At 37.4% G+C, this 27,267-nt stretch overlaps 1 protein-coding gene across 12 annotated transcripts in view; it reads right to left on the reverse strand.

Moving 5' to 3' along the window:
• The window catches only part of TTLL5 (tubulin tyrosine ligase like 5), a 158,608-nt gene that overhangs the window by 104,919 nt on the left and 26,422 nt on the right, over positions 1–27,267 (reverse strand). For 11 of the 12 annotated variants that reach the window (XR_015796951.1, XM_088145304.1, XM_088145307.1 and 8 more), the window contains 7 exons: positions 14,659–14,740; positions 12,831–12,892; positions 9,959–10,047; positions 6,372–6,413; positions 3,109–3,222; positions 1,790–1,881; positions 1,362–1,424 (listed from right to left, as the gene is read on the reverse strand). Coding sequence is in view for 11 of the 12 variants with exons in the window: in XM_088145304.1 (XP_088001430.1) it covers positions 1,362–1,424; positions 1,790–1,881; positions 3,109–3,222; positions 6,372–6,413; positions 9,959–10,047; positions 12,831–12,892; positions 14,659–14,740 (544 nt within the window). In the remaining variant the exon portion in view is untranslated. The remainder of the gene's footprint in view (positions 1–1,361; positions 1,425–1,789; positions 1,882–3,108; positions 3,223–6,371; positions 6,414–9,958; positions 10,048–12,830; positions 12,893–14,658; positions 14,741–27,267) is intronic. The other variant, XM_088145302.1, reaches the window with a different exon arrangement.

A 27,267-nucleotide genomic window follows, 5' to 3' on the forward strand; every position in this document is an offset into this window, starting at 1 on the left:
ACCTAGCAGTTATTGGATAAAATGACAGATCTAATGCAGGTCTGTAAAAACAAAACAAAAACAATTTAAACATTGGTAGAATACCATAAGAGCTTATGATAGAATAATGGTACCTCACTAAATTGATGTGAAGTCAGAAGTGACCAGCATGGTAGCCAGAATATTTGGTAATACCCAAATACTGGCACTTAATAAAGACTCCAAATAAAATGCCACTGAACTAAATAAATTAACAGAACAGTAGAAGACATTCAATTAAGTGCAGTGGTGAGGTTGTAGAGGCATTTGGACAGCCAACTGTTGGGAAAAATTGTGGATTTAAAATACTTTGTTCTGCTCCAGAAAGCCAACTCTTAAGTTCTTGGGAATGTCCTCCTCTTATTTACATATGAATTATTCTGTGAGTTACTCAGCTTATAAACAGCAGTCTTCAACTAGTTAAATCTTCCTATCTGTCACACAGTTTCAGTACTATGTTTATAAGCATTCCTTCTCTATGTTCACTTTTATTTACCTCTAATACTTTCTAGCACTCTCTTTAGTATTTCAGCTTCTTAGACTCAATTTACATGTTTTATCTCACTGATGTAATTTCTGACCCACAAGGTACACAGTGCAATCCACATCCTATCTCCCAATGTTATTTTCCTTCAATATCCCAGTTTTCCCCAGGCTGCTACCATGGCTGTTCTTTTGATAACTGCAGTTGCCATGTGCTGCCAAATATAGCGTGCTTGAACATTACAGTGTTGTAACTCTTATTGCCTAGAGTGGTTTCAAACTCCGGCTGCACTGATGTACAAAAAGACTGGGATAGACACACATCCTACAGTGATGTAAAAAAGAAGTTACTAAGAAGTGAAGTAAATAAAGAGGAACAGATATATCCCTTCACTCAGCATGACCAAGGCTCTATTTGTAAAGAAGTGTTGTCACTGCTCTCTGGGGATGGTGAGCAAGAAAGGAATTTGGGGCAAGGGAATTAGTTTTGTTTTAGTTTTTTAAAGTTATTTTTGATAGCCACATAAGGAGATGAGGAACTGTGAATAATCAACTATTGATTTTTACTTTTTAAATTTCATTTCTGCCCATATCTGCCTATTTGCATATACTTAATACACTCAGTCAAGGACATCCAGCAACACTGATGCTTATAATTTTACGAACACATGATTTTTAAACATCTCCTGCTGAGCACTGTTTTGTGTCTCATGCTACATTTTAAATACAATGGAGACTACATGCATTCATTGCATGAACCTACAGAGCCACATTTGTATTTCAAAGAGCTACGGCCACCGTACTGCCTCTCCCACAAAGGGAGCCTCACTGTACATTCTGCCCTAGAACAGCCTTCCTACCTTTCATGGAAAAGGCGAGTAGCCAGCATATAGTTCATTGTTGTCTTATGTTCCAGAAAAGGCCTAAGAAATCAAGAGCAGGAGAGTTAAAGTTCATCATTAAAAAGAAAAATATTTGAGCAAAAGAAAATCTCAAAGCTTATGAAAAACAAGAGGGAAAAAAACTACAGTCTGAAAGTCTGGGAGGAGGAAAACCTAAACAAGGAAGACATAGTATCTAATAATGGAGGATATTGGTCATGCAAAGATACAATCAGTAAGCTTTTATTGTACTAGAATACTGAAGACATGCTCTGAAAATGCAGTTTAAAATGTGGAAATCAATGGTAGTATGAACATAGGAAAAAAACAGCGTTCATATCATTTATTTCCTAAATGTCTTCTACAGTTTCCAAGATAACAGGATCAATTTCTTAAGTTTTCCTTACCCATAAACGTCCCAAGTTAATGGTGTAGGGAATATACGAATGAACCCCCCTCTTCTGTCATATTCATCCTTCACTCGGCGCAACACTTTTATCTAAAACCAGAAGGAAGGATGGAAGTCACTAGGGCAAAAATGTTAACCTCAGGAAAGAATCTCATTTCACAGAAAGCTCTGAGATTCCTCAACACATGCTAAAGTATATAAATGTAACCCTTGTAAATAAACAACCACCTAGTTACAAGACCAATTTTAACAATTCCAGTGTACAGGGTTGATACTTTATTCCTTGACATTTGCTTCCCGCTGTACTTCCAAGATGCTTGTCTTAGTCTGACAAAGATATCTAGTTACCAAATACACCAACTAAAAAGAATTATTCTCCTTTCACTTATATAACCACTATGTGCAAAGACTGAATACAGTATGCTCTCTCCTCAAAAAGCCATTGCTGGACCCAACAGTCCTGGACAATTTCCATCTAGTTTCCAACCCCCGCTTCTTAGGGAAGGTTACTAAGAGGGTAATTGGATTGTGGCTTCAGAGGACCTGGAGGAAATGGATTATCTAGACACTATTCAATCAGATTTCAGCCACGGCACAGTTCTTAGACAGCATTGATCACACTTGCCAATGACCTCTGGAAGAGATGGAATGGGGTGGTGCAACTGTCTGTTTTTCTTGATCTCTCGGTGGCATTCAATGCCACTGATCACAGTATTCTTCTGGACTGGCTACAGGGATTAGGAGTGGGAGCAGAATGCTGCAGTGGTTATCTTTTCTCTGTAGTAGGTTCCAGTCAATGTTGGTATGGGGATGTTGGTAGTCTGTGGCATGTGGGTCCCACCAGGCTTGATGCTCTCTGAGAGATTGTCTGTCTCCTGAAATTTCTGCCAATGCTGTATGATTGGACAAAGTTGACATGGCTAAGTTCCCATCGATTAAACAATCATTAAACATCTGATAAGACCCAGGACTCAAGCCTTCTCTGTTGCAGCATCTGCCTTCTGGAAGAGCATGTGCGGGGGCGCGCGCACACACACGTACACACACACAAGATTTGTACACTCCACCCTGGCCTCATTTAAATGGGCCATACAAACCTTCTCATGTTTTGGATTAGGGTGTGTGGTGGGCCTCTAATGCGAAACTTCTGTATCCAGGTTATGTGTTTCATTGCTCTTTCTGGACAATTATCATTCTTTTTTATTTGTTATATTGTTTTGAATCAGTTTTTTAACATTGTACGCTGCCCAGAGTTTTTATGGAGTTGCTTGGTCTCAGCAGTAGAAATTTGATAATTAAATAAATGATTTGCTTTACCTCTTCCATGGAGAGGCCCAGCATGGAGCCAACATGCCTTCCTGCTACTTTCTCTTTTGCAGAGGGAATGAGGTTTTTCATCTCAGCATCACTGGCAGAGAGGGGCCGGGAACGCTATAGGATCACAGTAAGAAATCAGTTTTAGCCTTTTTTCTTCTCCTGGTTTTATTCCAATTATTTAAATACATTTCAAATGCCAGATGCATTTGGCCAGCAAATAGTAATAAAAACGACAACTTGCCAGGCACCAAAGCCAGGAATTACGCTAAAGTCAGAAAGATCCAAAGGCACAAATGCCAGGTTTTATACTCCTTGCCTCTACGCCCCATTAGAAACCAAAGCCAAACTTTATATTCTCAGTGTTTGATACACACCCCAAAGCAAGAGCCAGCATTCACAGTTTCTGACTCCACAGGCAAAACATTAAACATGTTTCTTGTTTGTTTGCCTATGGCCAACATTCTCAGTTCTCAATTGCTTAACAGCCCATAGTTCATCGTAATCTGTTGGGGATTATAGTAGGGAAGAACAATTTCAGTCATTGATATCTTCATCTTGGTGTCTTTATCAATTTCAACTGCTAAAACTGTCTTTGCAGAGACTGCATTTTCTCCAATTGCCTTCATTTTAGCTGTAAGGTAGCTCTCTGAGCATGGGCAAGTACAAAATGGAAATAAAATAATAAAATAAAATAAAATCTTGGCAACACTTTTAGCCCATCTGCACGGCCAACACTAGAATAATACTAGAATCAATGGTTTTGGAGACAATACATTCCTGAAGAAAAACTCCTCTAGACAACTTAATACACAACAAAATATGCATTAAAATGAAAAACCAAATAATAACAGTTACAGTACAGAATAATAAATAGAAGAAATGCCAGAAGTGAGCAAGCATTGTATGAAGGCCCTCCAGAAAAGGCCCTCCTTAATTTTTCCAATTTCCAGAGAACTGTCACCAAGAGAGCCAGTTTCATTTCTGGTGGACTGTGCTCCAGAAAATTGTCTCCATGATGGAGAAACAGCACTTTCTATCCTCAGCTCCCCTCACCTCACAAAACTGGGCACCATCAGCAGGTTCTCCCAGAAGGATCTCCTGAGGTGGAGACTCAAGTTGGAGCAGGTAATCTGAGTGGGTTTCAAAGGCAGTCTCATGTACAATATATTGTAGTAATCCAACCAGAGATAATGCGGGCATGAGTAACTCTAACCAGGTCCTCCAAGTTCAGGAAGAGCAGCAACTAGTGCACTAATCATTGCTAGGTAAAGGTACACTTGGCCATGGTCTCAACCTACCCACCCAGCAGTATTCATGATTCTAGGCGGACTCCCAGTCCCAGATCTGCTCCCTCAGGGGGAATGCTACCCCATTGAGAGACAACACTGGAATTGATAACTCTGATATACCAACAGTAACTCATCTTACAAGATTTGTCATATTTATAATGTTCATTTCCTAAACTTTTTCATTTCAGAAACACCTTGAAAATGTATTTTATTTTGCATTTGCACTGAAGGAATTCACAATACAAAAAAAAAAAAAAATCCAAAGTACACATTATGTATACACAAACTATCTTAGACATCCTATACAATCCTGGAAACTAGCTTGGCCATAATAGCCAAGCAGGTCATGAGCAGACACTGATAAATTTGCTACTTATGTGCCTCCCATAACCAATCCATTCTTCTATCTCCAGGAAACTGTCCATCTTTGGCTCCTGAAATGCATGGAATGTACTGCTTTGTACCTGACACTTCCAACATATTGAGAAAATAGCTGCAGGCAGTAGAAATATTTAATATTGTTTTCAGCCACAAAATGCAGAGTACACGCAAGGGTTCCCAGTGTGGCACTCAGAAGTTTCTGCTGCAATAGTGAGAAGTAGTTTTCCTAGCCTTAGAACCTGGCAGGAATATGAGCTGCATTCACTGGAGCATTCCTTTTCTTTGCTTTGGAGTTGGGGCACAGAAAACACTGCCCAATCCTCAGATTAGAACAGCGAAAGTGAAAAGAAAGAACTTGGTGTTGCAAGTACCTTGAGAAGAACCTCTGCTCCAAACTACATTCCTATTATTGAGGCACAACTGCCATTCTGAGATGTGACAGTTGCCCTTCTTGTTATTTCCTGCTGGTTCCCAAAAGGAATTATTTCCAGAACTACTGGAAAAAAATGCATCTGTCAGAAAGTCAATAAGGGACATTTTCTCAATAAGATTGAATTATCTGTAATATGGTATTCATGTTAATTCTTCTGGAGGAGAATTATCAGAGTTCTCAATACTTGATCTGTTATCTTTGGACAAACTATTATCACGTAATTTATAATTTTATTTCTTTTTTCTGAAATATAGGACTTATTAATATAAAGGAGCTTGCCAGATTAATTCAAAGGTCCATTTAGTTTAGAATGCCTTCTCATTAATTCAACAAACAACATAACCCATGTAACTAGTTCAAATATGGATTTCTTCCTCTTTTAAAAGAAAAATGAAGAAAAACAATAGTTTTTTCCCCTTGGATAAGATAGCTTTAGATTCTTGGATTCCTAGTATTTCAGTTTCCCTTAGATTCTTGAATGCTTGCTGTGAACAAACTCCTGTGTCCTGTACATGTATGCCACTGCCACCACTAAATTAGCCTTCAAGGTTAATATTTCTTTTTTTATCATCTTCAGGGTTTGTGTTCTCAGCTTAGCTTTGCACTTATTTTCTTTTTACACAAGCATTTTTCCATATTTCAGGAATGTTGGTACTTGCATCATTTTGCAAAATAGTAAAGTGATATAAGAACTGCACAATCTTGCAATTGTTTAATCACAAAATGGGATTTCTGTAGCATAAATAGCATTCACAGAAGAAATGTTAAAGGAGGACAAACACCTTAAAAATAGTGACAGAATCTAACTACAGAACATGAAAAGAAAATGCAGGATATAAAAATCTTATATTGGATTTGATTTATACACTGTCCATAGTTCCTATATTTAACAAAATTGTAGTAACTAGAATCATCTAGAATCTAGAATCATCTATCTTTCACACAGAGATATTTCCAAAGAAATCCCAGGTTTCCATAATTAATTACAGTTTTGTAACTTTTGCCATTAGAAATACATTTTTATTCTTGTCCATTAACTTCCTTACCACAACTATTTGCATCACCTTAAAGATCACTGCAGATATATTTCTTTTAAAAATGCAAAGTACACTGATAAATTTCTAAATGATGAATGAAGCAACATAGAGCCCAATATTTACCAATTTGGCATTTGATGATCGAGACTGTGCAGAGACAGGGCGCTATAAAATAAAAAGAATAAAAATTTCATGTTCTCTTTCAAAATCACCAATTGTCTGAAATTAGAGCATTAATTTCTGATGTACATAAAAATGTACCTTGTGTTTGCTTCATCCTCTCCAGTTTACTTATAAAACTTAAGTATGTCATTCAAGACATTTAGAACTCAATATACAAAATATGTAACACCAAATATGAAGTGCTTAAGTGCCCCATAGGCTGAAAGGTGGAGGATGCTAAAGGGGGTCATCCCTTGGACAAAGCCACTTCATGGATGGAACTCTTCCCTGCCCTGCATTTTAGTGTGCTTGCCTGAGACATTCTTCTCATGATAGCGGAGGAGGGAAGAGGAGGCTCCAATCATTGTAATAACAGATAAGGCAAAATACATTGTTGATAGGTAAGGAGAAGAGAGATCAGGCATTTTGTGCCTGTCTCCTCTTCTGGTTATTCTTTCATTCCAGACAACAGTGGTAACCATACTAGCTTGCCCTCTGGCATGTTGGCACTGTTTTTAAATGTCAGGCTGGTAAATAACCAAGGTCTCTCTCATCTATGACTTCACTGTGGATGAGAGAAGCACTTGGCTTATATAATTGAGCATGGCTTGGAGATTTGTGAGATGACTCTTGAAATAAATAAGTAGATGCTTACTGAAACTCCCTTTCTCTTTCCAGGCTTCCTGTCCATGTTAGTGCCAATGTAATGTGCTTTTTCTGATGCTGGGCACTCAGGAGAAAATCAGATTCTGTTGATATATCATCTATTCAGCTGCCCAGCAGTCCTCATGTCTAAGGGTGATCTTGGATTTGGTGCCAAGACTCCTAGAATGATGATTCTAGGGCATTTAAATATCCATGGCATACACTAAGGTTGGAGTTGCTCAGGGTTTCATGGCAGCAATGTGGCAGGACACATTCTCAATCCGTTTGTTTGTTTTCTTACTGGTCACAAGGATTGCAATCTGAAGCTGAAGAATTATTTTTGCCAGAGTTGGACCACTTCTTGTTGAGATTCAGACTTCAGATAAATATTCCTTTCTGCATAGTTGGGGACCCATTAGGAAGGTCCACCTGCAAAGAACAACAGATTCCAGAGGGTTTTCAAAGTTTTCCTGGCATTTATGTGGGTACTTTGAGGTGAGAACCCAGGTCAGTCTATCAAATATAGAAAAATGACCCAGGCAATTTTCACAATTGCCACTGAGCATCCTGTATCACTGTGCAGGTGCCCTTCAAAAATTTGGTATGCAGCCACCTGAAGATAATGAAGCAAGCTGGGAAACATCTGGAATGCAGGTGGAGGAAAATACATCCTAAATCTGATTGAACACTATTAAGAGTTTGTTACTGAACCTACTCTGTGTTGGTAATGATGGTGAAGAAGTAATTTTTCTCTTCCTAGAACACTTTTGGGAGAATTTGTCCAAGTTAGGTTTGATTTGAACAGCTCTGCAATGTTTCCAGTTTTACCTGGAGGCTGTCTCCAGAAAGCGATGCTAGGGGACTTCTGCTCAGTCCCATGGCATTTATATTTATAGGGTTTGGCAGTATTACATTTTATCCCCCACTGTATTTGACATATTACGAAACTGCTGATCAAGGTCATTCTGAAATTTGAAGTGATATCATCAATATGCTGACGGCACACAGACCTCTCTGTTTTTATAAAAGCCAGGCAAAATAGTGGAAATGCTGAATCAGTGCTTAGACTGGAAAATGAAACTGAAAGCAAAGAAACTGAAGCTCAGTCTGGAGAGGTGCTGTTAATGGATGATCTGCCTGCCCAGGAGAGTTCTGCAATGGATTGCATTCCTCCTAAAGGACTGAGTTTTAGTTGGGAGTGCTTCTATACCCATCTTTGTCATTAGAAGCAAATTGTTCTCTGTGGAGTGATGCACCTTTTGCCAATTTAGGATAGCTATTCTACAATAATCCATGCCTTGCTACTACACTGTAAATGTGGCATTCCCGGGGTTGCCTTGAAGATGGACTAGAAACATCAATTAATACACAATATTGCAGAAGACTACTACATTACAAACAGTTTAATACAACCTTCATTTGCTTTTAAGAACTGGTATTAACCTATTAGGATTTTCATAGTTTGGGAGCACAGTACCTGAAGAAATCTGGTTGCGTATATTTTCATACCCTAAAATCAATTTTGGATGTTTTGCTTTGAGTATTCTGCATAGCAAGCCTTATACATCATGGTGTCTGCCCTCTGGAAAGACATTCTCCCAGAGAGATGTTTGTCCCCCCCGGCTTTTTTTAAACAAGACCTTAAAACCTGGGGCTAGGGTGGTGGTGGACTCCTTACAGAATCAATCAAAAGTAGGTAAATAAATAAATACATAAATACATAGAGAGGGGCTACCTGGAGGCAGGTTTTTTTCAGTGGTAGCCTTCCATACGGTATACCTGGCATTGACTTCATTATCTTTTCAGCACCAGGCAAAATCATTTAATTCTTCCAGACATTTTAACAAATCAAGGTTAATTTTAAACTTTTATGCTTCTGGGGGTACTTCTATTGTTGTAATCTCACTGTACTTTAATTATCAAGTTTTATTGTGAATTTTAACTGTGCAGAATTTCATTGCTTAATTGTAGTGGATTGTAAACTGCTCTGGAAAAGCCTCATTTTGCACCACAGCACAGATGTAATAAATAAATAACGCCACCTTATTTTATAGGTTCATATGATAGCTAATAGTAAATTTGGGTAACAAGTATATTTGAAACATTTGAAACCCTAAGAAATGAACAAAAGGCAATTTAATTTAGATCAAAAATTTGTTCAGAGTTTGGGAAACATGAAAGGCTTCACATCGGCTTGCGGCGCTAAATGAGTAGACAGTAGATGTCTAGCAGCAATTATTCTTCTGGTGCTAGTATCATTTTACATGGTATGGAATAGTGATCAAGACTCACCCTTCACTGGAGGTAAGGGGAGTTTCTTTCCAGGAATTCTGCATCCAGCATTTCCCACTTGGACACATTTGATTCAGCCTGTCCTCTGCCACCCCTCCTATGCACAACTGAGTCCAGGCCTATATGAAGCCTAAGCCCAAGTGACTGACACAGCTATATGTTACTTCATTGCTTACCCCAGTGTTGTCCAAACTTGGCCACTTTAAGATGAGTGGACTTCAACTCCCAGAATTCCCCAGCCAGCATGGCTGGCTGGGGAATTCTGGGAGTTGAAGTCCACTCATCTTAAAGTGGCCAAGTTTGGACAACACTGGCTTACCTTAACTCCTTCCTCCCTCTTAAATGTCATAAATATTGATAGCACCAAATAAAGAAATAATAATACCCACTCAGAAACACAAAGGACTTCTACAGATAATTTTACCTCCCAATAGTGCAGAAGCTATACATGACTAAAGTGTTAAAGGAGAAATTCTATTTTAAAAAATAGCATAAATATAGAAAGGAAAGTAGCCAGAGGAGAAAACGAATAAAAAGATCAGCAAGCAAATATATTTTCATAATTTAATAATACCAGCAAAGGAGTATTGTTTTAATCTTTCTCTCCTTACTTGAGGTTTTTGATATGGATTTCTCCTTGCCTCAGAGGAGTAATAAGATGTCCGATTTAACCGCTGACCTGGATCCTGACAAACAAAGCCTTGAAGAGGAAGGAAGACTAGTCACATAAAGGACATCAAACTATGGATCAATTACCTTGATAGCATCAATGTACCATCTAAAGACTGCCCCACTAAGGCTATCATGGATGTTTCCCAGGGCACTACTTAATTATAGGTATTGCTGAGTAACAGAAAAGGGTTCCCTATACAGAAACTGTAAGCACGTCACTTAATTACATGAATTTACTTTCCAAACTTAAGCATGAATTTAAGAGAAGTATTATTGTGCTAAGCTGTGAAATATAAAAGGTACAAACCAGACCGAATGTGTTTGGCATGGGAATGTATATACAGTCGTGTGAAAAAGAAAGTACACCCTCTTTGAGTTCTATGGTTTTACGTATCAGGACATAATAAAAAATCATCTGGTCCTTAGCAGTTCTCAAAAGTCGGTAAATACAACCTCAGATGAACAACACATGACATATTACACATATCATTTATTTTACAAAAAGAAAGCCAAAATGGAGAAGCCATGTGTGAAAACAGCATTTCAATTGGGTTGAGGTCTGGACTTTGACTGGGCCATTGCAACACCTTGATTCTTTTCATTTTCAGCCATTCTGTTGTAGATTTGCTCGTGTGCTTGGGATCATTGTCCTGTTGCATGACCCAATGTCAGCCAAGCTTTAGCTGTCAGACAGATGGCCTCACGTTTGACTCCAGAATACTGTGGTATACAGAGGAGTACATGATCAACTCAATGACTGCAAGGTGTCCAGGTCCTGTGGTTGCAAAACAAGCCCAAATCATCACCCCTCCACCACTGTGCTTGATAGTTGGTATGAGATGTTTGTGCTGATATGCTGTATTTGGTTTTTGCCAAATGTGGCGCTGTGCATTATGGCCAAACATCTCCACTTTGGTCTCGTCTGTCCAAAGGGCTGTGTTCCAGAAGTCTTGTGATTTGTTCAGATGCAACTTTGCAAACCTAAGCTGTGCTGCAATGTTCTTTTTAGAGAGAAGAGGCTTTCTCCTGGCAACCCTTCCAAACAAACCACACTTGTTCAGTCTTTTTCTAATTGTACTGTCATGAACTTTAACATTTAACATGCTAACTGAGGCCTGTAGAATCTGAGATGTACCTCTTGGATTTTTTGCAATTTCTCTGAGCATTGCACGGTCTGACCTTGGGGTGAATTTGCTGGAACGTCCACTCCTGGGAAGATTGGCAACTGTCTTGAATGTTTTCCACTTGTTAATAATCTTCCTCACTGTAGAATGATGGACTTTAAATTGTTTGGAAATGGCCTTATAACCCTTCCCAGATTGATGGGCAACAACAATTGCTTCTCTAAGATCATTGCTGATGTCTTTACTTTTGGCATTGTGTTAACACACACCTCAATGCTCAAGAGCAGCAAACTCCTAAAACTTTGGCTTTTATAGTGGTAGTCACACTTGCTGATGATCAATTGATCAAGGGCATTTGATTAGCAGCACCTGGCTGCTACTTAGCCTTTTCATACCTATAGAAGCAGTAAGGGTATACTTAGTTTTTCACACATGGCTTCTCCATTTTGGCTTTCTTTTTGTAAAATAAATGATGACATGGTGTAATATGTCATGTGTTGTTGTTCATCTGAGGCTGTATTTACCTACTTTTGAGAACTGCTAAGAACCAGATGATTTTTATTATGTCCTGATATGCAAAACCATAGAACTCAGAGAGGGTATACTTTCTTTTTCACATGACTGTATATGTAGTTTTGAGGGGCTGATATTTTGAAGCTTGGATACTGTGATAGTTATAAAATATAATTTTGTTTTGTTGATATATAGTTTCCATTTTATAGGTATTTGAACAGGAATCATGGCAGATATATTAAATATTACTATAGAATTATCCCACAGTCCCCACTTTTCGAAAACATCATGCAAATATCAATCCTTCAGTATATACACACACAAGCATATCACACCATTTATTCAATGTTTCTTTCATGCTACAGAACTTACTGCTTCCATACTTTTCACAAATACTGTATATACCTTTCACTAATTACATAAATTTAGTTTACTTTTCAAAATGATCCCAATACTACTACAAAACATCTACCAGATTCATACAATAGATCTAACTCTATTTCAACTCATTCATCTCTGTGCACTAGTAGCACTTGATCCAGGATGATTACACTGGCCATTTTTAAGTCTTCCCAGCCATCATAATAGAGGTTGGGAGACTGTAAGTTCCTGTATTTAAAAAAAAAAAACAGGAAAAAAAAATATAATGGCATAATCAGGGACCATGCCATCCTAGAGAGAGCAGAGGTAGGAACTCAACCCACCCACTGCCTACAACCTTCTGCTCCTTTTCTCCCTCCTTGGGGCAATGGGAGGAGCAAAAAGTAAAACCAGAGTTCCTAGAGAAGCTCTATTTTCACATAGCCTCTCCAGTACTTTGCCTTGGAGTCTGGAAGGGAAAGTTAGGTATAAAGTAAGTACTTTATTACTTTTATTAACTGTACAGTAAATAAAACTGCTGTTGGTATGGAGAATTAACTTAGCCCCAAACAAACTCCAGCTATTTTGAGCTAAAATGAATCTCTATGTTACTTACAGTGGTTAATTAACTGAGTTAGGGTACTCGCATAGCACAATAGTTAAGTATGTGTAAACAGAGCCAATATGTCACATATGCAACATAATATAAACATTAATTCTTTTGAATCAGTTCTGTACTATATAGTATATTGATTTTTAACATATTGTCACCCAAAGCAACATAATATTGAACAGGAATTGACACAATACTCACCTACAAGTGTGAACATATCTGAAATCATACTAGCTTTAATTTTCAGATCCAAAGGAGCATCACTAAACAATATGGAACAAGAGAACAAATAAGATCAACTGATTAATCAGTTTCTTCTGCATCTTTGAGGAAAGTTTAATAGCTATATACAAGACCTATCATTCCAAGAATGGAAAGTCCCATTCCTGGAACAGCCAAATCAGCATGGCTCAGAGAAGAAACAGAATTGTAGATTTTGCACATACGTAATCAAATGTATGGCTTAAAAATAATAAGCCAACTTTATAAAAATCCTTCTCCCTTGACATTCTGGGCATAAGTTAAAGAAATCTTAGATTTCCTTTTATCTAATGTTCTATTTGACTGAAAATCAGTATTTCCAGACTGGAAATATTTCTTACAATATATTTTATAGAACAACAGTGCTTTCTGAACAACTTGAGGTATTCTGTGAGTTTGTCCAAGATCCAGTGTATTTTTTAATGTTTGGGATCCTTTCAGTTTCATTCATGTATCCTTGAATGCTGAAACAACCAAAAATAAATTCATCACTAAAAAACATATAGATGAAAATTCTCAAGAGAATTAGTCATCATCATCATCTTTATTACGGTCACAGACCAGAATTAAAGAGAATTAGTTTTAAGTAAAATGGCACTGAAGGTCCTATTATTTTATCCCTTCAACATATTTTTGTGAAAGTGAATTTTCAACACTCACTACAACCAGCACCAAATATTGAAATGGGGTGAATATTATGCCAATACTAAGCCTTCTTTTAATAAAATTTATCCCAGATATTGATAAAATAAGGCATCATGTGCAAGGTCATACATCCTATGAAGATTTACACCTTATAAATCTCCATTCACAAAGAAATTAAGCATTAATGGTCAGATTATCAGAGGTCTTGACTGAATGCTGCCTTAAACCCTTATAGGAAAAAAGAAGCTGCTCACTTTTCCAAGTTAATGAAACATAAAAAGAACAAATGTTTAGGACAGAATACTATTTGGAACAGTGAACCCAATCCCTTTCCTCCTTTGAAAATTCCCTTTTTGCTTTGTCATTTGAATGAAACAAAACTCAGTGTGGCATCGCTGCCTATTCAGCCAGAGATGAAAATAATCTTAGCTGAGCCTGGCCCCCAGCCCCCAATCTACAGATGGGTTATTGAGGAAGGGCTAAAGTAATATGAAGCTGTATGGCCATAACCATTGTTAGCTATCCTTAAACACCGACCTCTGCCTACTCAACTATTTCTGCTCAATCCTGCCTCTTGCCAATTTAGCCAAAAGGAGATATGGTAAGTAGTAGAAGTCCGTACAACATTTTGAATTTGAAGCAACTGTTTCACATCAAAACATATTCTCCCAGACATACTAGTAGTATTCAGAGGGGAAAAAAACAGCCCTGTTTCAAGGTGAGATCGCTTCTGATAAGGTCAGAATAACCATTTCAAGTTCAATCCAGGGCATTTCAAATTCAGAAAATTTTGTACACCTCTAATAGGTAGTATCTTCTTGTAACCTGGTAGTTCAGAGACCAAAACCAAAATTTAAAAACATTCCTCCTTGCACACACAGGCCCCTTCCATGTCTGATGTACAAAGCAAGGGAATGAGTGTTACGAGCTAAATTATATCCATCAATTTGAGAAATAAGGAACATTGATCAATAGTCAATTTGCAAGCTGGTTCTGCCTTTCATCCAGAGATCCACTGACAAAACATGAAGAATATTTTCTGCCCCCAAAGGAGGAAACAAAGTCACAAGAAAATTACTTGGTTACAATCATTCCATCCTATCTTCTGCAACAGTTCCCTTACCAGGCCAGGGAAGGGGACAGATTCACCTCTAGCAGCCAAGGCTTGAGAGCAGAATCAATGAGAACATCAAAACCATAAAGCTCTGAAACAAAGCACAAAATATATCAGATGACAGTATAGCAGCATTTCTAAACCAGGCTAAAACATGGATTTATATGATCGGTTTACCATATGAACGATGTGACAAGGTTTGCTAATTTTCAAGAGTTGCAGTTCAGATTACAGTGGCTGGTTTTAAACTAGTGTGCAGCTGTTATTACTTCAACTCTAGCTATTGTCTCATGGTTTGAAGTCAAGGCATTAGTTTTATCAGTAAGTCCTGTTCCAGCATTTTTTTTCTTGATTCTTGCCTCTTTGTGGATCATTAATGCTGTTTTTAAAACTTTACTCATGATGACACTGGCGTTGGTTTACATTCAGGTGATGTTTCTGTACACAAATGTATACATATATTTGCTCTAAAAAGTCATACTTTACTCAAGTAGAGTTTGTTTTGTATTTTAAAGGTGACCCTGCTGTACATGAATGTACAGTGCATTTGTCCTGTTCCCATGGGAGGAAAAGACAGATATAAGACCCAATTTTTTTAACTATACATATTAAACACATTACACTAGAAACTTCACTAAACAGAATTAAGAAACCTCCCAGTACATCAAAACATTTTCTGGAGAAAGTCATAAAATGAAAGATTCTTCTTTTCCAAAGTAAATAAATATTTGAAACTCTGTATTTTTTTCAAGAGGAGTACCCAGGTCACTCGAGCTTTATTCAAAAGACAATAGCCATTAGATTTCACTTCTTAGAGAATATCTCAGCAGCTGTTGCCATGGATTAACAGATGTCATCCCAACCAAGTGGGAAAAATGAAGTAATCAGACCACACAAACAAAATGTATGTCTGTATGACCGAGCCACCACACGTCGGAAATTTCTACCTTGCAGTATACACCCTGTCAAAAGGAAATCTGACTCTAAACTACATGCATATTACCAAGTGAAGACTCAGGAGAATTCTCAGTAAAAGATTAAGTAGCAAGAATAAATACAAAAATAGATGAGACAACAACAAGTGTCCATAAACAAGGAAAAAGGAAATACAAAAATTTAACTTGTGATGTAAAAAGTTTAGCCAATCTCCAAAATTTTGATAGTCATCCCACAGTTCTTTCAAATAATTTTTTAAAAACTAAGAACTGGTCATACATGCTTCTGGAAAGGGGGTGAGACATCCCCAATATACTGTATGTGTGGAGTTAAGGGTGAGAATGAGAGCAGGAAGGTTTTGGGAGGCAAATCACTACCATGCCCACCCTTACAATCTCTCCCCCTGGCCCCAGTCTAAAAACAACCCCAAAATTTAGTCATTTTGCCACCAACTTTCAGTAGTGCATCCCTGGAATGTCAGGGAAGGGGGTCATGGAGGCTAAGGGTTTCACATTCCCATTATGAACTGGACATAGAGGCACCTCTTCTATTGCTTCTTATCAGAGATAGATTTCATAACATCAACCCTTCTTTGTAAGAGGATAACATCAACCCTCCTTTGTAAGAGGATCAGAGAAACAGATTGGTTTAAGAAGGACAGTTATCTGGGATATATCTCTCAGCAAGCTACACCATGTTTGGCAGCTCATACTGCACACTGTGCAGAGAAAATCATAGGAAACAGAAAATCGGGTTTCCTTAGATGTCTTCTTAAGTTTCTGCTTACACCAAAACAAATGGCTATTTTATCTCCATACCTTTTTTCAGTTTAATATAAGTTGAGAAGTTAGTAGAAGCCAGCTCCTTCTCCCAGATCTTTATATCCAGAAATTCTTAAGGAGAGCCACTTCCCCCATAGCAAGACACAGTTACATACAGGTAGTCCCCAGTTCCCAAGGTCTGTCCCTAAGTCAATTGTGTATGTAAGCCGGAACAATATTATTTGTATAATACTGTATAAGTAGTTTTGTGTAATTAACTTAAACCATAGCGTATTTAACTCGAATTGTTGTGTATTTAACTCAAATTTTGCTACAATAGGCTCTGTTGTTAACTATAGGTTGTCCGTAAACCAGGCATTCTTAAGCTGGGGACTACCTGTATTTTGGTTAGCTCTAGTCATCTCATATACAGAAAAACAGAATAAGAGAAATATGTATCAGGTTTTCACTATATTGTAAGCAAATACTGAAGCCCAAACTTGAGAGCAGAGAAGGGCAGCATGGTCTCATAAACAATCCATAATTTTAAATGGACTTAATCTAAATGCCAACACCAAAAGTTAAGCGCAAAGACTCAAAGCAATATGACACAACTTGGTCCTTCAATCACATCTTTTATAAATGGGGAATCAGGATGGAGAAAAAGTATATAGTAGAAATGGGCTCTAATTAAACTCCCAAAATCCTCAGTGGCAGTTTTTGCTTATCTCTCAAAAACAGTTTAATATTTTATTCCTGATCTACTAGAAACAAGGGCCTTACTATAAACTGGGAACTCACAACCTTTGGGGGTTAGAAGGCACATCTGGAATTTTGAGAGTACGTTACTTTCATTTTCATAAAATGACAGCTCTGGTAGGAATCACCAAGAAAAAAAATGCAATTTCCAGAAGTTACATTGGTAGAATATTACTCCCTAACATCATTTCTAGTCTCCCAGGATGCTCTCTATTAATTCATTCTTTTTTTTTTCCTGAGCAGATAGGTACATTTGAAGGGGGGGGGCTATAGATCCCTGCCATTTTATGTTCTAAAAATGTTTCTGAGACCTACGTTGGGCCCAGAGGCATGGTTTGAAGTACAGATTATGTTTGATGCTGATGCTTTGCAACATTTTAATTTCCCTCCTTTTAACTGAACATTTAAAAATTGAAAATGAATAAAATGAATTTAAATAGGCAAGGAGTCAGGCACCAAGAAAAGTGTGAGTGGGTACACTGACACCCACAAAAATACTGAGGCCCCTGCCACCATGTTAGGGACACAGGCTGTAAACTATCCTTGTGTTACCAACTGGGAGGGGGGGTATTTTAAAACTTCACTGGCAGATCCCTTTTTCAAAGGGTTCTCAGTAAAAGATACCCACAATATAGTCTTCATCAGTCAGGCAGAATCTCCTGACGCATCCTCATCTGCCCTTGGCCTCTTTTTTGTCCTTTCACTAATGTCTTTTCCCTTTAGTCCAACCATAAAACAAATAGAAAAGAAGATGGTATGGATCTTTCTGCCAAAGCCCTGAATTACAGAACCTAGCAAAACATACCAGTCCTAAACCATAGCCAGATAGCTGTGTAATCATGCAGTTCTTATGCATGGAAAAACTAATGAATCAATATCTCTAGAGTTTTGGGCGGGGGAAGAGAAATAGAGAGAGAACAAGCAAAGGCAACCAATACACACATATAGAATTCCAAATAAAGCTAATACAGTTGGCCTAAACAAATTACTTATTATCTCCCTGAATAAGACCTTGGATTTCAGCACATGTTCCGGGATTATTGCAAGGAGTAAAACTGAAATTAGATCGTCTGGCTTCCTACTTGGATGTTGATAGGCAGGTGTTCCTTGTTCAATCCTCTCCACTTCACCCTCCTTTTCCTGAGCACAATCTTCAGCATAGAATGTGGAGGTTAACTAAAAGTCAGAATCTTTGGACAAAGCCAAATTAGTCTCCTGCATACAGAAAAACACTCCATATCTCTGATTTCCTGAGTTTAGCCAGCAAATCAGAAATTACCTCATGGTGAAATCTACCTTCCTAAGCCCTTGGAGCAATGATAAAGCAATAGGTCTAGTGCCACTGTATAAATGGAAGCACCCAAGAAATGCTTGTGGGGGAAACAAAAACATAAAAAACAAGAGATCTGGATGGCTCCCATCTTGATGACGTTCATGAAGCCATTAAGGACCTGGCTGTTCTCCCAGGCTCTAGGGCAGAAAGAAAGTTGAGCCCCTGCTGGATGGTGTTTTTTTTGGGAGGGGGTTTGGTTATATGTTGTTTTTTGGGCCCTTCGTGAATTATTTTTGTCCTTTGTGATTTTTTAAAAACTTTTTTAATTGTAAGCCATCAATTAAAGCCACCATCAAGAGGTGTTTGGAGTCAGGCAGCCCATACATTGTTTGTATGTATGTAACTGACTGACTATGTACCATCAAGTCATTTTCAGCTCCTAGTAACCACATAGATGGATTCTCTCCATGATGATTTATCCCTAACATGGTCTTTTAGGTCTTCAAATGGTGCACCCATTGCCACTGTAACTGAATCCATCCACCTTGCTGCTGGTCATCCTCTTCTTTCCTTTCCTTCCACCTTTCCCAGCATTAGAGATTTCTCTAGAGAGCTGAGTTTTCGCATAATGTGTCTGAAGAAGGATAATTTGAGCCTAGTCATCTGTGCCTCACGTAAGAACTCTGAGCTGATTTATCCTATGATCCATCCGTTTGTTTTCTTGGCTGTCCATGATACTCTCAGGAGTCTTCTCCAACACCAATGTTCAAAGGCATCAAAACTCTCCCTATCCTGCTTCTTCAAAGTCCAATGTATGTATTCATTCATTCATTCATTCATTCATTCATTCATTCATTCATGAATGAATAAATAAATACATAAATAAATAAACAAATAAATAAATAAATAAATAAATGCTGTGTTCCATATATCTAGGCCTCTCAGTATGGGTTCAACTGACCAAAACTTTGGAGACCCTGTTGCACCACACTAAAATGACAGGATTTGTCATGAAGGATGCCATTTAACAGACAAACTGAATCTTGAATTTCTCTGCAATTGAGAACTAAAAATTAATAATTGCTTCAATAACCTTTTTCATGATTTTAAGGGGAAATCATATTTAAAGGTGAAACAATACATTAGGTTATCCCATTTACTCTTGGGGATGGGGAGAGAGAGAGAGAGAGAAAGAGAGAGAGAGAGAGAGAAACACAAGTATTCTCTAGAAAGCTAAATTTATGAGGGCAGAATAATTACTATTCTAAAATCCTCTGTTTAAAAAAAACCAAACCATGGTAACTCATTCTGCAGAACAAATAACCAATAGCATATTATGGTGGTAGCACAGCTCTCAAGCTAACCCGCCATGTGCTCTTTCAATAAAATCAAATTTGGTTAATATTTAGTTAACAAATAACAACAAAGGGGTTAAAAATCTAATTAGAGTAAGGTTTCAGCACTATAAAATACTTCCTTCATATTTATGGCCTTACCTGCCCTAAAAAAAGTCTCTAGCCTTCACTCCTCAAACACCATATTACTTGTATTAAAAGTCTTGGCCCTGTAATGCAGCATTCTAATATAATTAATCCCACTCTGGATGTTTCTTTCAATGAATGCAAAGAAGTGTAAGTGTAGCCATGAAAAATAACTCGGAAAATGTATTCTGATCCTTCTCACCTTCCCTGTTACCCCCAAGGAAAAGTTTTATACTGCTTCAAAGCCTTGGTATGTGTTATAACGGGGGGTGGGGTGTTCTATGCCCACCCAGAAGCAGACTCCAAAAGTCAAAACAATGAAACCTTTAATAGCTTGGACCGGAATATACCAGTCTCCTTTTTTCTCCTCCTCCTTCTGAATCACCTATGTAATGGTCTGCTTGGAGTGCTGAAAGCTCCCACTCTCCCTCATTTAACTCATAGATGTCTTTGTAACTCTCCCTGAATTGTATTAATGGTGATAAGGTAGCTAAGTTCTCCCAGTATAAAATATATATAAGCATATTTTCATATGCCAGACTGTATTTATTACATCTACTAAATGGATTTATCCTACGAGAAGCTGGTTTATCTTGACTTCCTTTGCCTGTCACAGGAAAAGAAAGTAGCCAGTTTTGTCTATTTTTCTCAAAAGTGGGCCCCTTTCCACTCAGTGCAGATGCTATTCAGGCTTTACATTAGAACACTAAGCAATGGCATTTTCCAGACTATCTGCCAGATTACTGCCTGATCAGGAAGCATACATAATACCTACAGTCTCTAGAGAGCTTAGTGCTGGACTTAAGTCTACAATTTAGTTCTAGCTCCCAATTTCAAACTGGATAACATTTGTAAGAGGGGAAACTGCCCACAGTGAAAACAGAAAAACACAATATTAAAAAAATTAGTATAAATACAGATGTAGATTTTGCTTTGCTTTACTTTTCTCTCAAAAAGTTACCCTATATATGAGGAGAATTTGCTATGGATCTTCCTAGTCAAGGATTAACAATTATTATAGATTCCATACAATTTTGGAAGTAAGACTGAATAAATGCAACTGTGCTCATAAGTAACATAATATTTTGCTCCCATATTTGCAAATGTCATTAACATGGTCCCCAAAAGTCACATATAACCACTCCTAGAATACAACTGATGGAATGTAGTGTTCTGGTTCTTCTGACAGATCTTTGATCAAGGTTGTGGATTCTTTCCACAATCTAACAGCCTGTCTATGCAAGTTATAAATAAAAGTTGCACAAATAGGGTGCATTTTTATCAGGTCAGGAAGGATTGCACAATTAGCTGAAGCAAAAAGAAGCAGCTGAGGGTGTGTAGAGAATAAAAGATAATTAAAGAGAAGAACTAAAGAGGACAATACTGTGAATATGTGTGACTGAATAGACATTTTGCACATATATCATAAAGTTTTAAACAAAATCTTAAAAATCCTTCGAAAAAAACCTGAAACATTTACAGATCTCCTTGTCACATAAAAAAGTAAAAACAGTTCTTTTTTGTTTGAAAAGCTAAATACTGAAAGGCAACCAGAAATCCCATTATCATGATTCTGTATATACCAGTGTCATACCATGCAAGTGTGGAATTTGACACAGAATACAGTCATCCTAAGAGGATTTCAGTTCATATTTTTAAAACCAGCAAGTTCATAGCCTTCTATTAAAAGACAATTAAAAGCACACAGGCAATCCCTGATGTAATCCTCAGAAGCCAAAAGATATGTTCTATAAGATCGGCAGAGGTCAGAAGATATGGAATCAGTTCATGCTTATAATTTCCCACTCCTTCTAATGACAAGCACAAACAAAATGAAGCAGGGTAAAAAATCTGCACTGCATCATGTATTGGTGAATAGTGTGTTCAGGAGCCACTTTGTGTTATTTGGTTGGGAACTGTGTTTTTTATTTTTTCTAAATATAGAGGTACATATTTATATTGTATTTTAACTCTTGTTAGCCATCCAGAGTCTCGTTGGTGAGTTGGGTGACCATATAAATAGATATAAATAAAAAATAAAATATGTAAGATTGCAAATTTCCCTTAGAATAAAATGCACATTTTAATTTTTAGATTATATGATTTTAAGTATAGATATAGGTAGGGCAGCCCTTCCTAACCTGGTCTCTAGCTGTGAAGGACTTCACCTCCCACCATCACTGCCAGCATCAACCAAACTGAAGAACACTGTCATATAACATTTCTTTGGAAAATATACATAAACTCTAGAGAGTTTGTGCAAACTATATACAAAATACATATAATGGTGCAGAAGCTAGTGCTTAGCAAGCTATTTATCTATGGGAAAACAAGAAAGGAAGGAAGGGAGGGAGGGAAGGTCATCAAACCAAGAAATTCAAAACATTCAGGATAATCAGTAATGTTGGTGCAAGCAAGCCAGTTAGGCTGGCTTATCAACCAGATTGATCACTGGCTTCCCAATATGCTAGGACACTGGTAGCTTTCCAGAAGCTGCTGAACTTAGACAACATGGTTAAAGGTGAGGTGTAGTGTGACTTACAGTTCAGCAATATTTGGAGGGCCACAATCTACAGTCTAAGGAAATATCAAAATAGCAATGGAGGCATTTCAGTTCTGAGAATTTATGCCACCTCACACAGACTTCCTTCATTCCCGTTTCCTCAAACCATGACATTTATTTCACTGTTCTCTTCAAGACTCTTAACAAGCTTCTGTTGCTCAATTTATCTGAATTTCAACCCTGGACTCCTTGCTAATTTTTCCTGTACACCATTTTTTTCTGGCAGAAAACAAAAGCTCATTCTCTAATTAAAAGTCACATCAGCTACTGTAATAAAAATGCAGCTTTCTACTCTAGAGATATAATTAAAGAATTGATGAGATCCAACAGTCAGCATATATCTTTAGTAGCCTTGACACAGTACTCAGTCCTTCTCATACTAAATCCTATTTCTTCACAGATATGTCTCCACCCAGCCTCTTGCTCCAAATATGTACTTTTAATATAACTGATGAAATTACTGCAGTGCTACCAAGCTTCTCAGTTGTAAGGTCTATATCATGAGATAAGAGGTTATTCACTTATCCTACTAGGCCTGGCCAGGTTTAATATTCATTCTTGATCAGATCAAGGTTGTAAAATGCTTTCGGTCTGCATTTTCCAGCTTCGCAGCTTCCATCGTGTGCTTGCACATGGAGCTGGAGGAAGCAGTAGGTGACTGCCAAAGGGAAGCCTTTAGGAGCAGGTACTAGAAAGCAAGAGAAGGCACTCATTGGTACTAACCATTGTTTCTTGGAGCCATTCCCAGCTTCCTTGCTAGAGAAGTCTCAATTCTTTGCCAACATGTAACTCTAAAGCATTTAGATCAAAGCTTTGCTGAACGTAAGCTCTATCGCCACTATGTGGTATAATCATGAAAAATACAAGCCTAGCCAAAAAAAACCCCCACCCCAACACGACAAAATGAATTACCTAAATTACATAAATACTAAATTTATGAGGAGGGCCCAATAATTACTCTCCTCCAAGAGATGTAGACTATACATCTCTGAACATATCCTAGTCAACCTTTGCATTTGTCAACCATCTATTTATTTGGAGGAAAAAACAGAACAATACTTTTTATGGTTGACCAAAAATCTGAGGACTGTCTAGCAAAGATTTTGTATGCTCATTCAAGGGATTTATAAGAAGTGCCTACCTCCTATATGGTTAGATATATAATGAGTATTTTGAAAAAGGGACCCTACCCTGATCAAATGAGGCTTACATAAATTGTTATTCTGAGAACAAGAGAAGACCTCATGAATTGTGCAAGTTATCATCCAATATCTTTGTTAAATGTAGATGGCTAACATTCTGACTGTTACTTTGGCATGATTACAAAAGGTATTACCATCAATCAGCATCCTGCACAAACTGGTTTAATGAAAGGGCATCAGGCCACTTTCATAAAACATTAGATTATTTGTAAATATCTTAGCAGGTTTGGGAGGAAGTAAATGTTTAAAAATATTACATTGCTATTAAATTATATCCCTGAAATTTGGAACTTGTCTATTTATCAAGAGCTCTGCAGATATCACGCATAGGCAGATGCAAAAAAGGTGATTATGCCTTTGTGGAAGGATACCTCTTTACCATACTTGAAAAGTTGGCTTAAAATCTGTCAACTCACAGACTTTGAACTGGCTCTCAACCAACTGTAAGAAAGATTAGACAATATGTTTCTATGTACTCAAGGTTCAATTTCTTGTTTATACAAATTACTACAACTCAGTTTTCTAAAGACACAACTATTACACTTATATTTAGAAAAGGAGAAAAATTCTGATTTTTTCTTCTTTCTCCATTTACATTTATGTTTGTTAGTTTTATTTAGATTTTATATATAGTTTTGTTTGAATTGTATTTACAAGTTTTGTTATCACTAGTAGTTTTAAGAATATTGATGACTATTTTTTTTTAAACAGACAATAATTACTAATCCAAAATCCTTTAAACCCCTAGACCTTGCCTCCTGTGAGCTCTAACTGAAATTCACTCAGTCCTTTTTCCATTACAAGGACTAGTATTTCAGAACATTTATGAATTACAAATTTAGGGAATATTTCCATTCATAGCTTCTCAACTACATAAGTGGTTAAATACAGCCAGACAATAACAAGGTCCAGATGCTTAACAGAGAGGACTACGAGTACTTTATTCCATACCATAAACTTTTATATTCCTGTTAAGATTCAGGCAAACTCCTTAGCCTTAGGGACTGATACTCCAAAGATTCTTTGCGCATTGTGTCAGAGACAGTTTATCCTGGGTCAAAGTATAGAATGTTTCATACACTATGAAGAGCATTAAAGGAATGTTTCTAAACCAAACCAGGTAAATGACCAAACATATGGAAAGACAGAATCATATAAATGAGGGCAAAATAATGCATGCAGGATTTTTAAAAAAACAAATCATATATATGAATGTAAATGATGGATCTATCATCATTTAGGAAACGATTCATAATCTAAGAAAAGTCATAGAGGAATCAGTATTTCAGTATAAAGTAAAAACCTTGGCTTAATAGGCTATTTAGGGGAAGGGGTGTCTTAAATCCAAATTATGATCTGTGTCAATATATGTCATTTGCATAGTTACATATCTGACTTAAATAGCATAATCTGCAGTAAAATCTCCTTTTAAGAGAAAAACTTTCAGTTTGAAATGAACAAAAATGTATTCAAAGTTGAATAAATTATTTATGTCCAGGCATATTTCACATCTTCATTACACAAGAATTCTATTGTACACTACATTTTGAATATTGTGAGTAGTTCAGTTTTTTTTTTTATAAATAATATTGTACAGCTGTAGAAAATAGTGGAATTTAAACTATTGGAATAGGGTAATCTTGTAAAGAAGCACCTAAAAATTGACACTGTTTAGCCTTCAAAATGCTAGAGCTCAAAATTGCCTATTACAACCAAAAGATTCTAAGTTCAGGATATAAAAGAAATTCTACTTCATGCAATGTGTAATATACAACATTTAGTGCTGCAGAAGCTGCAATAGCCACTAGTTGACTCAATTTTCAAAATAATTAAATAATTCATGGACAATAGCCAAAGCTGAAAAATGAGATTTTTCAGTCCAAAACAGTGCATCTTTGATTATAAACAAAAGAAGAGCTATTATATCCTGCTTCCCGCCTTCTAGAAATGTATGGTTAACCAGTACAGTAACAGAAACAGAACACCAAATTTATCCTTGCACAGACATTCTAGTTTTATGTTTTACATTTTGTATGGTATATTAGGGTCAAGGGTTGGCATGTTTTAGCTGAACTTGACCAAGTGCCTGTTTTCAGGCATATCGTACTAGCCAGGTCTTATCTCAATCTCTTACTGTATTTCTGAAATAAACTGCATGGAGAAAGGCAGCCCTCCTTTCTGCTGTCCAGCTTCAAGCTCAGAGACATCTAGAGATCCTGTGCTCCCCAAGAACATGTCTTGCCTCCAATACCAACTCTGGACAGGTTATATAAAGGCTTGCTTTAACTCAAAATGCCCATCAGCATAGAAAACCTCCCAATCCCCCCCGCTCCCCCAGCAAGATATATCCGAAGCAGCAAGTCCTGCTGGGTGTTCCCAGATGCAATATCTCAGCAGGCTGACAAGTATACAATCTTAACAGCTCTCCCCCTCCAGCTCAGAATCAGAAGGAAAGGCGGTGACTCGTTCTGGCTCTAGGGGGAAACAAATCTTAAGCATCTTCTCAGCGTTGGAGCTGGAGTGGGAAGAAGAGTCATTCTCACTCCCTGAAGTTCCAGGGGCAGAAAAAAAGTATCAGGATCATCATTTCCATCAGAGACTGCATGAATGATAACCATGGTGATCAAGACTATTAAATACTAATTCACAGTAGTGTAAGGAGACAAGCCAAAAAAACCACAATCATTATCTATTCCTTTTATCAGAGTTAGACAAGGTTTTTTTTGACTCCAGAGTGCACCTCTGCTCTGCAAGGTCCAGAATGGTGGCAATGCAGAGATGAGTCTTCACTGTGGTGGCACCAATTCTGTGGAATGACATTCCCTCAGTGATACAAAACACCCAAAGTTGAAATACTTAAAAAGGTCAGAACCACTGTGGTGAAAGGAGCAGCTGTATACATCTAAATAAACAAACAAACATTGGCCTTCCCCAGCCATTAACATTCTATAGTATTTCTTGTTTTTTAATGGATTGTTTTTATTCTCTTATTTTTCCCTTCTGCTTTAATGTATACCTTTATAACTGTTGGGACTTTAAAGATGCAATCAATATACCTTTAATAACATACATTAACAGCTTCCCATACACAAATAAAACTTTCCTTTCACATGCACCTATGGACATACAAAAATATCTTCCACACAAAGCCTTCCAGCCACCCATGGGAGATATAGACAAATTCACACATGCATAACTCCCACACATGAACGAACATACACACATACATATAATCTTCATCTTCAACCTTCCAAATTGATCTTCACTGAAAGAAAGAGGGAGCATGAGATTTTCTCTTTTTGTCCAAGGAAATCAATTAAAAATGCTTCTATTTTTATCCACTGTGAGGAAAAAACAAATTTTAATCTTTGTTCCCTGGAAAAGGAGAGGGAACCATGAGACTGTCACTTTCCTTCCAAGGAAGCAGGATAAAAAATTCTCACTTTCCACTAGCATTACCAGCAAAACATAATTATTTTAAGCTAGTTCTCTGGGACCAGGAAACGTTGTGGGACACAAGAGGACTGGCAAGTGGGAATATAATGGGAACAGCTCAAGCATCCTGGCAAGTACTTTATCATGCCACAGGTGCCATGTTGGTGAACCTGCCCTACACTCATCTGAGTCCCATCCAAGCTCTTTA

Source organism: Python bivittatus, unplaced genomic scaffold (assembly GCF_059951505.1).
Source record: "Python bivittatus isolate LINGU-HERP-01145 unplaced genomic scaffold, Pbiv_v1 ctg000480_np1212, whole genome shotgun sequence".
Classification (NCBI taxonomy): Eukaryota; Metazoa; Chordata; class Lepidosauria; order Squamata; family Pythonidae; genus Python; species Python bivittatus.